At 40.4% G+C, this 14,405-nt stretch overlaps 1 protein-coding gene across 1 annotated transcript; it reads right to left on the minus strand.

Moving 5' to 3' along the window:
• Positions 1 to 13,123: 13,123 nt before the first annotated feature.
• On the minus strand, positions 13,124 to 13,810 carry LOC112773197 (protein MAIN-LIKE 1-like). Its single transcript, XM_025818265.1, has one exon. The coding sequence runs from the start codon at positions 13,808 to 13,810 to the stop codon at positions 13,124 to 13,126; it is 687 nt and encodes a 228-aa protein (XP_025674050.1).
• Positions 13,811 to 14,405: the final 595 nt, after the last annotated feature.

The raw sequence follows: 14,405 nt of genomic DNA on the forward strand, positions 1-14,405 counted from the left end.
TGTGAGGTCAGTAACTTTTCACTCTAAAATGCTTGGATTCATGTTCTGCGTCCCACTAGTAAAAAGAGGGGGTTCATCGAACCAGAACGAAGTATTTTTACCATTGTCCACCGAAACTGTGAGATTCTGCTACACTGTTTCTGTAATAGCTGCGATACTTTTCTAGAGCCTAGAATTTGTGCTTTTGGATGTCACCCCAAAGAGGAAATTCTCACCTCTTACATACTTGCTTTTGAGAACTTGGCACATAATGCATCTGGCTAGGTGATGATCCTCCATAATAATTTCATGAGGAACGCTTCATTCATGATTGTTATTTTCCTAAATCCCAATTCTCTCTGTAATTTGCGATGACAGAATGTTTTTCAGTTTATGACATGAATCTTTCTGGCTCATTAATTTAAATATGGAAAACATGTTGGTGTATTGGGTGAAAATGGAGTAACTGTGTGTATTACAAATAGATGGACGTGTCAGATGAAGGGGTAACACGCAGGGGGCGTGGTGCCTTCAACACGTGGGGGCGTGGAGGCTAGGTGGCATGCTGTGGTTGAGTCACCTAGGCAGCACACAGGGGGCGTGCTGAGTCAGCACGCAGGGGGCGTACTGACGTGGCAGAAATTGGTTGGCCAGGAGGTGCAGCACGTGGGAGCGTGATGAGTCAGCACGTGGGGGGCGTAGTCCAATGCTGTAGTAGCTGATCTCCGGATCCGTCGCTGGAGAAGTCAAACCAATCATGACCGGAAGGAATGGTAAGTACGGGATCATGATGCTGAGAGTGGTGGCTATGCTGGGACTGCTGAGAATGGTGGCTATGCTAGGACTGCTGAGAGTGGTGGCTGTAATGAGACTGCTGAGAGTGGTGGCTGCCCTGAGTGTGATGGCTACCATGACTGTAGGCCGGTGGCTGTGGTATATAATAAAGAAACGGCTCAAACACTGCATGCTGAGGTGGCTAAGGGGGAGGTGGCGGTGGGGCAGGTGGCTGTGGATGATGAGGAACGTACCCAGTCAATCTCAACAGATGTCCATAGGAGCGCATGTACCAATTCCGGTACTCAGCCGTCGGTAAAAAATCCCAGGTTGGAAGGGGGTGCAGGTCTCGCAGTCGGCTGTGTCGCCTGTTGGCCCACTCTACTATCCATGGCCCATGCAAAACTGTCCAGTCATGAAGCTGCACTCCGCGTAGAACAATGCAATGCTGGTCAACTGGAATATCCCTTGGTACCCCCGGAGGAGGATGTACATATCCAAACTGACGCATCACTTGGTCCGCAGGGTGCCACTCGACACACTCGAACAACAACAACGGAGCAACGATGTCACACACCTCAAGATGGGGATGCAAGTCGTCGGGGACGAATAACCCGTCATACGGCCGCCACTCAAACTGCAACAGTATTATTGGTATATTAGAACCCTAACAATAATGGTTCAAAAAACGGATTAGAAGAACCATAACTATTTACCTCCTGCATGTAATCTATATCATGCCTGAATGTTTCCACGGTCTTCGATGACCACGCTGTGGTCCGTTCCGAATGACTCCACCTGAAACATTGTTAATTGAAAAAATTTAAATAACTCATCATATGTCAAACATGCATCATGAATATAACACATAACTAAAATAAGACTTATTACCTCATGGCAACTGGTATCACGGCCGGTGGAAGCGTTTGTGATGAGCGGATAATTTATACGCTTTTTGGCACTGTTTTTAGTATGTTTTTATTAGTTTTTATTTAAAATTTACTTTTCTGGGCTTTACTATGAGTTTCTGTGTTTTTCTGTGATTTCAGGTAATTTCTGGCTGAAATTGAGGGATCTGAGCAAAAATCTGATTCAGAGGCTAAAAAAGGACTGCAGATGCTGTTGGATTCTGACCTCCCTGCACTCGAAGTGGATTTTCTGGAGCTACAGAAGCCCAATTAGCGCGCTCTCAATTGCGTTGGAAAGTAGACATCCTGGGATTTCGAGAAATGTATAATAGTCTATACTTTGTCCGAGATTTGATGGCCCAAATCGGCGTTGCAAATCAACTTCAGAATTCCCAGCGTTTATAACGCCGGAACTGGCACAAAAATTGGAGTTAAACGCCCAAACTTGCACAAAAGCTGGCGTTTAACTCCAGAAAAAGTCTCTACACATGAAAGCTTCAATGCTCAGTCAAGCATACACCAAGTGGACCCCGGAAGTGGATTTTTACGTCATTTACTCATTTCTGTATATCCTAGGTTACTAGTTCACTATAAATAGGATATTTTGACATTGTATCTTTAGCGGATGACACATTACACATTTCTTATTGTATCTTCTACAGCATGAGCCTCTAAACCCCATGGTTGGGGTGAGGAGCTCTGCTGTATCTTGATGGATTAATGCAATTACTACTGTTTTTCATTCAATCACGCTTGCTTCTATTCTAAGATATCACTTGTTCTTCAACTTGATGAATGTGATGATCCGTGACACTCATCATCATTCTCACTTATGAACGTGTGCCTGACAACCACCTCCGTTCTACTTTAAATTGAGTGAATATCTCTTGGATTCCTTAATCAGAATCTTCGTGGTATAAGCTAGAATTGATGGCGGCATTTAAGAGAATCCGGAAGGTCTAAACCTTGTCTGTGGTATTCTGAGTAGGATTCAAGGATTGAATGACTGTGACGAGCTTCAAACTCCTGAGGGCTGGGCGTTAGTGACAGACGCAAAAGAATCACTGGATTCTATTCCAACCTGATTGAGAACCGATAGATGATTAGTCGTGCTGTGACAGAGCACGTTGAACATTTTCACTGAGAGGATGGGAGGTAGCCATTGACAACAGTGAAACCCTACATACAGCTTGCCATGGAAGGAGCCTTGTGTGCATGAAGAAGAAGACAGTAGGAAAGCAGAGATTCAGAAGATAGAGCATCTCCAAAACCTCAACCTGTTCTCCATTACTGCAAAACAAGTATTTATTTCATGTTCTTTTACTCTTCACAATTAAACCTGAAAATTATTGATATCCTGACTAAGAGTTACAAGATAACCATAGCTTGCTTTAAGCCGATAATCTCCGTGGGATCGACCCTTACTCACGTAAGGTATTACTTGGACGACCCAGTGCACTTGCTGTTAGTTGTGCGGAATTACAAGAGAGTGATTGCAATTTCGTGCACCAAGTTTTTGGCGCCGTTGCCGGGGATTGTTCGAGTTTGGACAACTGACGGTGTATCTTGTTGCTTAGATTAGGACTGTTTTATTTTTGTTGGTTTAGAGTCTTTTATTTGAGTTTAGTTTCATATTTTAAGTTTGGTGTCAATTGCATGTTTTTGTTTTCTTTTAATTTTTCGAATTTGCATGTTCTTAGTCCCTTCTTGATCTTTAAAAAATTCTAAGTTTGGTGTCTTCTTTGTGTTTTTCTTTAAATTTTCAAAAAATTGTATTTGATTTTCTAAAAATTTTAAGTTTGGTGTCATTTTGTTGTTTTTCTCTTTCCTCATTTTAAAAATCAAATCTTTTTCAAAATAATTTTCAATCATATCTTTTTAATTGCTAATTCCAAAATCTTTTTAATTAATTAATTGATTTAGTTTTCAATTTGCTTTGATTTTATTTTCTTTTAGTTTTCGAAATTTTACTTTATTTTCTTTTCCATTTATTTTATTATTTTCGGTCAATTTTAATTAAAAACGAAAAAAATATATAATAATATCCACATCATCTCCCTTTCTCCATCATGGACCTAAGTGGAATTGAGCAATCCAGAAGGACTCTGGGGTCATATACTAACCCCATCACAGCTGCATATGGGAGTAGCATCTATATACCTCCCATTAAAGCAAGCAGCTTTGAGCTAAACCCTCAACTCATTATCATGTTGCAGCAAAACTGCCAATATTCCGGTCTTCCACAGGAAGAACCTACTGAGTTTCTGGCACAGTTCTTACAAATTGCTGACACCGTACGTGATAAATAGGTGGATCAAGATGTCTACAGATTATTACTATTTCCATTTGCTATAAAAGATCAAGCTAAGAGGTGGTTAAATAACCAACCCACAGCAAGCATAAAAACATGGAGACAGTTATCAGACAAATTCCTGAATCAATTTTACCCTCCAAAAAGGATGACACAGCTAAGGCTGGACACCCAAGGCTTTAAACAAGAGGACAATGAATCCCTTTATAATGCCTGGGAGAGGTACAGAGGTATGCTAAGAAAATGCCCCTCTGAAATATTTTCAGAGTGGGGTACAGTTAGACATCTTCTATTATGGGCTCACAGAAAAAGCTCAGATGTCTTTAGACCACTCAGCTGGTGGATCTATACACATGCGGAAGACGATTGAAGAGGCTCAAGAGCTCATAGATACAGTTGCTAGAAATCAACATTTATACTCAAGCAGTGAGTCCTCTATAAAAGAAGAAGCTATGGCAGTAACTGCTGATCCTAACCCTCAAGAACAGATGGTTGAGCTTAATCAGCAATTACTCATGATGACAAAACAGTTAGCAGAATTTAAAGAGATGCTCCAAGAAACTAAAATTGCTAACAAGAATATAGAAGCACAATTAAATCAGACAAGATAGCAACTATCTAAACAGATAACAGAAGAATGCCAAGCTGTTAAATTAAGGAGTGGGAAAACATTGAATGTATCAACTCAAAGTAGCAGAAAGCTAAGAAAGGAACAACTGACAGAGGATAACCAAATCACTGTCCAAAATCCCTCTGAGGACAGTAAGAGCCCAGAGAGGAATACTTCTAGCGTTCACACGCCAGAAAGGGGGGAAAAGTTGGCGTTAAACTCCCATTCCCTGCCCAGTTCTGGCGTTCAAATGCCAGCAAGGGGGGAAAAGTTGGTGTTAAACGCCGATTCCTCACCCAATCCTGGCGTTTAAACGCCAATGAGGAATCAGACACCTGAGAGTGCTGATAGTAACCCCTCTAAGAAGGCTTCTCCAACCACTTCTGTAGGAAATAAACCTACAGCAACTAAGGTTGAAGAGTATAAAGCCAAGATGCCTTATCCTCAGAAACTCCGCCAAGCGGAACAGGATAAGCAATTTGCCCGCTTTGCAGACTATCTCAGGACTCTTGAAATAAAGATTCCATTTGCAGAAGCACTTGAGCAAATACCTTCTTATGCTAAGTTCATGAAAGAGATCTTAAGTCATAAGAAGGATTGGAGAGAAACTGAAAAAGTGTTTCTCACTGAAGAATGTAGTGCAGTCATTCTGAAGAGCTTACCAGAGAAACTTCAAGATCCAGGAAGCTTTATGATACCATGCACATTAGAAGGTGCTTGTACCAAGACAGCCCTATGTGACCTTGGAGCAAGTATCAATCTAATACCCGCATCCACTATCAGAAAGCTTGGGCTGACTGAAGAAGTCAAACCAACCCGGATATGCCTTCAACTTGCTGATGGCTCCATTAAACACCCATCAGGCATAATTGAGGACATGATTGTCAAGGTTGGGCCATTCGCCTTCCCAACTAACTTTGTAGTGCTGGAAATGGAGGAGCACAAGAGTGCAACTCTCATCCTAGGAAGACCCTTCCTAGCAACTGGACAAACTCTCATTGATGTACAAAAAGGGAAAGTGACCCTGAGAGTCAATGAGGATGAGTTCAAGTTGAATGCTGTCAAAGCTATGCAGCATCCAGACACATCAAATGACTGCATGAGCACTGATATTATTGACTCTTTAGTGGAAGAGATTAATATGACTGAGAGTCTCGAATCAGAGCTAGAGGATATCTTTAAAGATGTTCAGTCTGACCTAGAGGAACCAGAGGAAATAAAAGAACCTCTAAAAATTCCTCAGGAAGAGGATAAGCCTCCTAAACCCGAGCTCAAGCCACTACCACCATCCCTAAAGTACGCATTTCTGGGAGAAGGTGACACTTTTCCAGTGATTATAAGCTCTGCTTTAAACTCACAGGAAGAGGAAGCACTAATTCAAGTACTAAAGACACATAAGACAGCTCTTGGGTGGTCCATAAGTGATCTTAAAGGCATTAGCCCAGCAAGATGCATGCACAAGATCCTATTGGAAGATAATGCCAAGACAGTGGTTCAACCACAAAGGCGGCTAAATCCAGCCATGAAAGAGGTGGTGCAGAAAAGGTCACTAAGTTACTAGAGGTTGGGATTATTTATCCTATTTCTGATAGCCCCTGGGTGAGCCCTGTCCAAGTTGTCCCCAAGAAGGGAGGCCTGACAGTGGTTCATAATGAAAAAAATGAACTGGTTCCCACAAGAACAGTTACAGGATGGCATATGTGTATTGACTACAGAAGGCTCAATACAGCCACCAGAAAGGATCATTTTCCTTTACCATTCATAGACCAGATGCTAGAGAGACTAGCAGGTCATGAATATTATTGCTTTTTGGATGGCTATTCAGGTTACAACCAAATTGCAGTAGGTCCTCAAGACCAAGAGAAAACAGCATTTACATGTCCTTCTGGAGTATTTGCCTACAGAAAGATGCCTTTTGGTATGTGCAATGCAACTGCAACCTTTCAGAGGTGCATGCTCTCTATCTTCTCAGATATGGTAGAGAAATTTCTGGAAGTCTTCATGGATGACTTTTCAGTATTTGGAGACTCATTCAACTCCTGCCTTAACCATCTAGCACTTGTTTTGAAAGATGCCAAGAGACCAACCTAGTTTTAAACTGAAAAAAATCTCACTTCATGGTGACTGAGGGGATTGTCCTTGGGCATAAAATTTCAAGTAAAGGAATAGAGGTGGATCAAGCAAAGGTAGAGGTAATTGAAAAATTACCACCACCTACCAATGTTAAGGCAATCAGAAGCTTTCTGGGACATGCAGGATTCTACAAAAGGTTTATAAAGGATTTTTCAAAAATTGCAAAACCTCTAAGTAACCTGCTAGCTGCTGACACACCATTTGTGTTTGACACACAGTGTCTGCAGGCATTTGAGACCCTAAAAGCCAAGCTGGTCACAGCACCAGTCATCTCTGCACCAGACTGGACATTACCATTTGAACTAATGTGTGATGCTAGTGACCATGCCATTGGTGCAGTGTTGGGACAGAGGCATAACAAGCTTCTGCATGTCATTTATTATGCTAGCCGTGTTCTAAATGATGCACAGAAGAATTACACAACCACAGAAAAAGAGTTACTTGCAGTGGTTTATGCCATTGACAAGTTTAGATCCTACTTAGTGGGGTCAAAAGTGATTGTGTACACTGACCATGCTGCTCTTAAATACTTACTCACAAAGCAGGATTCAAAACCCAGGCTCATAAGGTGGGTATTGCTTCTGCAGGAGTTTGATATAGAAATAAGAGACAGAAAATGGACAGAGAACCAGGTAGCTGATCATCTGTCCCGAATTGAACCAGTAGCTGGGGCGTCCCTCCCTTCTACTGAGATCTCTGAAACTTTTCCGGATGAGCAACTCTTTGCCATCCAGGAAGAACCATGGTTTGCAGATATTACAAATTATAAAGCTGTGAGGTTCATACCACAGGAGTACAGCAGGGTGCAAAGAAAAAAATTAATTTCAGATGCCAAGTACTACCTATGGGATGAGCCATATCTCTTTAAGAGATGTACAGACGGAATAATCCGCAGATGTGTACCTAGAGAGGAAGCACAAAGGATCCTGTGGCATTGCCATGGATAACAGTATGGGGGACGTTTTGGAGGTGAGCGAACAGCCACTAAGGTCCTCCAATGCGGATTCTACTGGCCTACTATCTATAGGGATGCCCGGGAGTTTGTGCGTAACTGTGACAGTTGCCAAAGAGCTGGTAACTTGCCTCATGGTTACGCCATGCCTCAACAAGGGATCCTAGAGATTGAATTGTTTGATGTATGGGGAATTGACTTCATGGGTCCCTTCCCACCATCATACTCAAACACTTATATTTTAGTGGCAGTAGACTATGTGTCTAAATGGGTAGAAGCAATTGCCACACCCAATAATGATACCAAGACCGTACTGAAATTTCTACAGAAACACATCTTCAGCAGGTTTGGTGTTCCCAGAGTACTAATCAGTGATGGGGGCACTCATTTCTGCAATAAACAGCTGTACTCTGCTATGGTCTGATATGGAATTACCCATAAAGTGGCAACTCCATATCACCCACAGACAAATGGGCAAGCTGAAGTCTCTAATAGAGAGCTAAAAAGAATCCTGGAACGGATTGTTATTGCCCGTAGAAAGGATTGGGCAAGGAGCTTGGATGATGCTCTGTGGGCATACAGAACAGCCTTCAAGACTCCTATAGGAACCTCTCCATACCAACTTGTGTATGGGAAGGCTTGTCATCTGCCCGTGGAACTGGAACATAAAGCCTACTGGGCAACCAGATTTCTAAACATGGATGCTAAGTTAGCTGGTGAAAAAAGATTGCTCCAGCTAAATGAGCTAGAGGAGTTCAGACTCAATGCCTTTGAAAATGCAAAAATTTATAAGGAAAAGGCAAAGAAGTGGCATGACAAGAAGTTGTCATCCAGAGTCTTTGAGCCAGGACAAAAAGTTCTACTCTTCAACTCTAGGCTCAGACTATTGCCAGGAAAACTTAAATCCCGGTGGAGGGGTTCGTATGTGATTACAGGGGTCTCACCATATGGATATGTTGAGCTTCAGGATATTGATTCTGACAAAAAGTTCATTGTTAATGGACAGAGGATCAAACATTATCTTGAAAGCAATTTTGAGCAAGAATGCTCAAAACTGAGGCTTGAATGAATCTCAGAAAAAGGTCCAGCTAAAGACAATAAAAAAGCGCTTGCTGGGAGGCAACCCAGTTATTAGCAGGTTATCTGTTCTATTTAATAAAAGTTTGATACATATTCTCAAAGGGCAATCATCAAAATTGAATGAATTCACAGAGTTACAGAATGATTCAATGCAAAAAGCAGAGAAAAGGAGCTTGCTGGCGAAAAAACGCCAGTAAGGGGTACTCTAGGCGTTAAACGCCAGAATGGATACCATTTTGGGCGTTTAACGTCAGTAAATGTACCATTTTGGGCGTTAAACGCCAGAATGGGCACCATTCTGGGCGTTTAACGCCAGGTGTGCAGCATCCTGGGCGTTTAGCAAAACGCCCAGTGATAAAGGGGTTTCTGGCGTTTAACGCCAGCCAGGGCACCTGGCTGGGCGTTAAACGCCCATAATGGCCAACATTTGGGCGTTAAACGCCAGAATGGATACCATTCTGGGCGTTTAACGCCAGATAGGTGGGGGATAGAGATTTTGCTTTCCACTTCAAATTTTTTCAAACTTTCTTGTTTTGATCCATAATCTTCTGCATAAACACATTTCAAACTTTCATCATTCACCTTCAATTCTTAAAAATTAAAATCATTTTTCAAATCTCTTTCAAATCCTTTCCAAATCTTCTTCAAAAAACTCAAATATCTCTCAAATTCTTTCCATATCTTCTCAAATCTCCTTCAAAATTTTTGAAATCTCTCCCCCCTCCCTTATAAATATACGTTCGGCCATCCCCCTTTCCCCACCATTCGAATTTGCTCTTCTCCTCTCTCTCCTCTTTCTTTTCTTTTGCTTGAGGACAAGCAACCCTCTAAGTTTGGTGTGTTTTTCTGTGATCACTAAGCTAAGGCTCATCAAGATCATGGCTCCCAAAGGAAAACAAACCAATTCTAGAGGCAAGAAAGAGAATGCTCCAAAGGATCTTTGGAGTCAAGAGAGGTTCTTAACCAAAGAACATGCAGACCATTACCACAAAATAATGGGTCTAAGGTCAGTGATCCCGGAAGTTAAATTCGATCTGAAAGAAGATGAATATCCGGAGATCCAAGAGCAAATTCGAAACAGAGGATGGGAAGTTCTAACCAACCCTGAGACAAAGGTTGGAAGAAACATGGTTCAGGAATTCTACTCAAATCTGTGGCTGACAGATAAGCAGAGAATGACTGGAACTGCTTTTCATACCTACAGAATCATGGTCAGAGGGAGAATTATTTACTTCCATCTGGACAAAATAAGAGAGGTCTTCAAATTACCTCAACTGCAAGATGATCCTGAATCCTTTAATAGGAGAATGGTGAGAGCAGATAAGGGGTTGGATCAAGTTCTAGAGGACATATGCCTCCCTGGAACTAAGTGGACAACCAATTCAAAAGGTGTCCCAAACCAACTCAAGAGGGGAGATCTGAAACCAATTGCAAGAGGTTGGCTAGACTTCATTGGGCGTTCCATATTGCCCACTAGCAACCGTTCTGAGGTCACTATCAAGAGAGCAGTGATGATTCATTGTATTATGCTGGGAAAAGAAGTGGAGGTTCATCATCTGATTGCTTGTGAGATTTACACAATTGCAAACAAGAATTCCACTGAAGCCAAACTGGCTTACCCAAGCTTAATCTCCTTGCTATGTAAAGATGCTGGGGTGAGGATGGGAGTAGATGAATTCATCCCATTTGAACATCCAATCATCAAGAAGTCAATGGAATGACAAATGCAAGATAATTCTATCAAAAGGAGGGCGCAGGAGTTCCTCCCTGAACTCCCTGAAATTGACTACTGGGCCCGTCTAGAAGCATCTGTTGCCAAGCAGTAAGAAGCTATGGAACAAATTAAGGAAGAACAGCAGAATCAAAACTGCATGCTCTGCAAATTGCTAAGGGAACAAGAGAAGCAGGGGCGTGAGCTACAGGAGCTGAAACGCCAGAAGCTCTCCCTTGAAGGGTCAAATACCCCACAAGTTGAGGGAGCATCCACTTCTCAAGATCAAGGTTGTTGAGTCCTAACTCTGTGATAACCTCTATCATTAGGAGTCTATTTTAGAGTCATTTAAATTTTTGTTTTCTATTACTATTAGTCTTATCTTATGTTTATCTTTGAGTCTTGTTTTTAATTCATGATTAATAAAATTTAATGTCTATGCCTTAAAGCTATGAATGTCCTATGAATCCATCACCTCTCTTAAATGAAAAATGCTTTAATCACAAAAGAACAAGAAGTGCAGGATTTCGAATTCATCTTTGAAACTAGTTGAATTAGCTTGATGTGGTGACAATACTTTTTGTTTTCTGAATGAATGCCTGAACAGTGCATATGTCTTTTGAATTTGTTGATTAAAGAATGTTAAACTTGTTGGCTCTTGAAAGAATGATGGAAAAGAAGAAATGTTATTGAGGATCTGAAAAATCATCAAATTGATTCTTGAAGCAAGAAAAAAAAGCAGTGAATTCAAAAAAAAAGAAAAAAACGAAAAAAAAAATGAGAGAGATAAAAAGTGATCCAAGGCAAAAAGAGTGTGCTTAAGAACCTTGGACACCTCTAATTGGGGACTCTAGCAAAGCTGAGTCACAATCTGAAAAGGTTTACCCAGTTATGTGTCTGTGGCATGTATGTATCCAGTGGTAATACTGGAAGACAGAGTGCTTTGGGCCACAGCCAAGACTCATAAAGTAACTGTGTTCAAGAATCATCATACTTAACTAGGAGAATCAATAACACTATCTTAATTCTGAGTTCCTATAGATGCCAATCATTCTAAACTTCAAAAGATAAAGTGAGATTCCAGAACTATTCAGAGGCAAAAAGCTACTAATCTCGCTCATCTAATTGGAGCTAAGTTTCATTGATATTTTGGAGTCTATAGTATATTCTCTTCTTTTTATCCTATTTGATTTTCAGTTGCTTGGGGACAAGCAACAATTTAAGTTTGGTGTTGTGATGGGCGGATAATTTATACGCTTTTTGGCAATGTTTTTAATATGTTTTTAGTACATTTTAGTTAGTTTTTAGTATGTTTTTATTAGTTTTTATGTAAAATTCACTTTTCTGGGCTTTACTATAAGTTTGTGTATTTTTCTGTGAGTTCACGTAATTTCTGGCTGAAATTGAGGGACCTGAGCAAAAATCTGATTCAGAGGCTGAAAAAGGACTGCAGATGCTGTTGGATTCTGACCTCCCTGCACTCGAAATAGATTTTCTGGAGCTACAGAAGCCCAATTACCGCGCTCTTAATTGCGTTAGAAAGTAGACATTCTGGGCTTTCCAGCAATGTATAATAGTCCATACATTGCCCGAGATTTGATGGCCCAAACCGGCGTTGCAAATCAGCTTCAGAATTCCCGGTGTTTAACACCGGAACTGGCACAAAAATTGGAGTTAAACGCCCAAACTGGCACAAAAGCTGGCGTTTAACTCCAGAAAAAGTCTCTACACATGAAAGCTTCAATGCTCAGCCCAAGCACACACTAAGTGGACCCCGGAAATAGTTCACTATAAATAGGATATTTTGACATTGTATCTTTAGCGGATGACACATTACACATTTCTTATTGTATCTTCTACAGCATGAGCCTCTAAACCCCATGGTTGGGGTAAGGAGCTCTGCTGTGTCTTGATGGATTAATGCAATTACTACTATTTTTCATTCAATCACGCTTGCTTCTATTCTAAGATATCACTTGTTCTTCAACTTGATGAATGTGATGATCCGTGACACTCATCATCATTCTCACCTATGAACGTGTGCCTGACAACCACCTCCGTTCTACTTTAGATTGAGTGAATATCTCTTGGATTCCTTAATCAGAATCTTCGTGGTATAAGCTAGAATTGATGGCGTCATTTAAGAGAATCCGGAAGGTCTAAACCTTGTCTGTGGTATTCTGAGTAGGATTCAAGGATTGAATGACTGTGACGAGCTTCAAACTCCTGAGGGCTGGGCGTTAGTGACAGACGCAAAAGAATCACTGGATTCTATTCCAACCTGATTGAGAACCGATAGATGATTAGTTGTGCTGTGACAGAGCGCGTTGAACATTTTCACTGAGAGGATGGGAGGTAGCCATTGACAACGGTGAAACCCTACATACAGCTTGCCATGGAAGGAGCCTTGCGTGCATGAAGAAGAAGACAGTAGGAAAGCAGAGATTCAGAAGATAGAACATCTCCAAAACCTCAACCTGTTCTCCATTACTGCAAAACAAGTATTTATTTCATATTCTTTTACTCTTCACAATTAAACCTGAGAATTATTGATATCCTGACTAAGAGTTACAAGATAACCATAGCTTGTTTCAAGCCGACAATCTCCGTGGGATCGACCCTTACTCACGTAAGGTATTACTTGGACGATCCGGTGCACTTGCTGTTAGTTATGCGGAATTGCAAGAGAGTGATTGCAATTTCGTGCACCAGTTTGTCTCGGTACGGGAGCAAGACACAGCATTCGCTCCCATGCCCAAACATACAAGAGATTTAGAAGGCCATCCATCTCCTTTGTATCATATCGTGATGCACGGCATAGTGCTCTGTAAAGATGGGCGAGACATGCTGACCCCCAACTATAAGTATGGATCCGCTCGAAATCGCGAAGCAACGGTAGATATTTCGCATGGGCATATGCAGTCGACTTGTCCGTGAATAGGGTCGACCCTAACAAACAAAAGATATGACATCTGACGTATCTCCTGATAGACTCGTCAGTGTCCAACGGCTCTGCGTCTCTGATACGTCGAACCCATCCCAACTTTATATAGGACTTCGCATTACCACTAACTGATGGCTCACGACCGAATATCACTATGCCCTGACTTTGAACGAACTCGCTACTACTATCTGTCCATCCACTGACAGGCTCTCCATCAATGGGTAGTAGGCCGAATATATGAGCGACATCCTCTAATGTCACTGTAACCTCACCGATCAGCAATACAAAGGTGTGTGTTTCAGGTCTCCACCTTTCAACCAGAGCAGCTAACATGAGGTGAAATCCTCTTATGACTCCAATTCTAGAGACGTGGTAGAATCCTGTGGCACGTAAGTAGTTCTCCACCATCGGATTCCACGTTTGTGGCGGATCCAGTTTACGCACCAATAAATTTCGGTTAAACTGCATCAACAAAGATATCTGTTACATTAATTAAATAATAATCCTTATAAATATATTAATAAACATTCACATATTTATTTTAATATCTTATTTATTAAAATATTCAACATAACTTATCTATTTATTTATTTATTTATTAAAAATTTAAATTCTTTATTTATTATAATATTTATTTATTAAATATATTTTATACGCCTTACTTATTTAATTTATTATAATATTATTTATTTATTAACATACGCATATTTATGTTAAAAAATTTAAAATATTTACTATTTAAAAAATTTATGCATATATTTATTAGTATACAAATCGTAAATAGATATATGTATATATTATATTATATTGTTATTATTTGTATATTATTATTATTATTATTATTATTATTATTGTTATTATTATATTTTTAAATTGATATAAATGAGCGATTTTTTTTACTCCTGCATCAAAAACTAATATTTTTCTACTTTTTAAGAACAATGCATATATTATTTTCTCATACGTATTTATTTATTTATTTATTATCTTAACACTTATATAT

Source organism: Arachis hypogaea, chromosome 3 (assembly GCF_003086295.3).
Source record: "Arachis hypogaea cultivar Tifrunner chromosome 3, arahy.Tifrunner.gnm2.J5K5, whole genome shotgun sequence".
Taxonomy (NCBI): Eukaryota; Viridiplantae; Streptophyta; class Magnoliopsida; order Fabales; family Fabaceae; genus Arachis; species Arachis hypogaea.

Excerpts from the sequence above, each read along its gene's own strand:
- LOC112773197 (XM_025818265.1), bottom strand. The coding sequence starts at position 13,810 with ATGGTGGAGAACTACTTACGTGCCACAGGATTCTACCACGTCTCTAGA.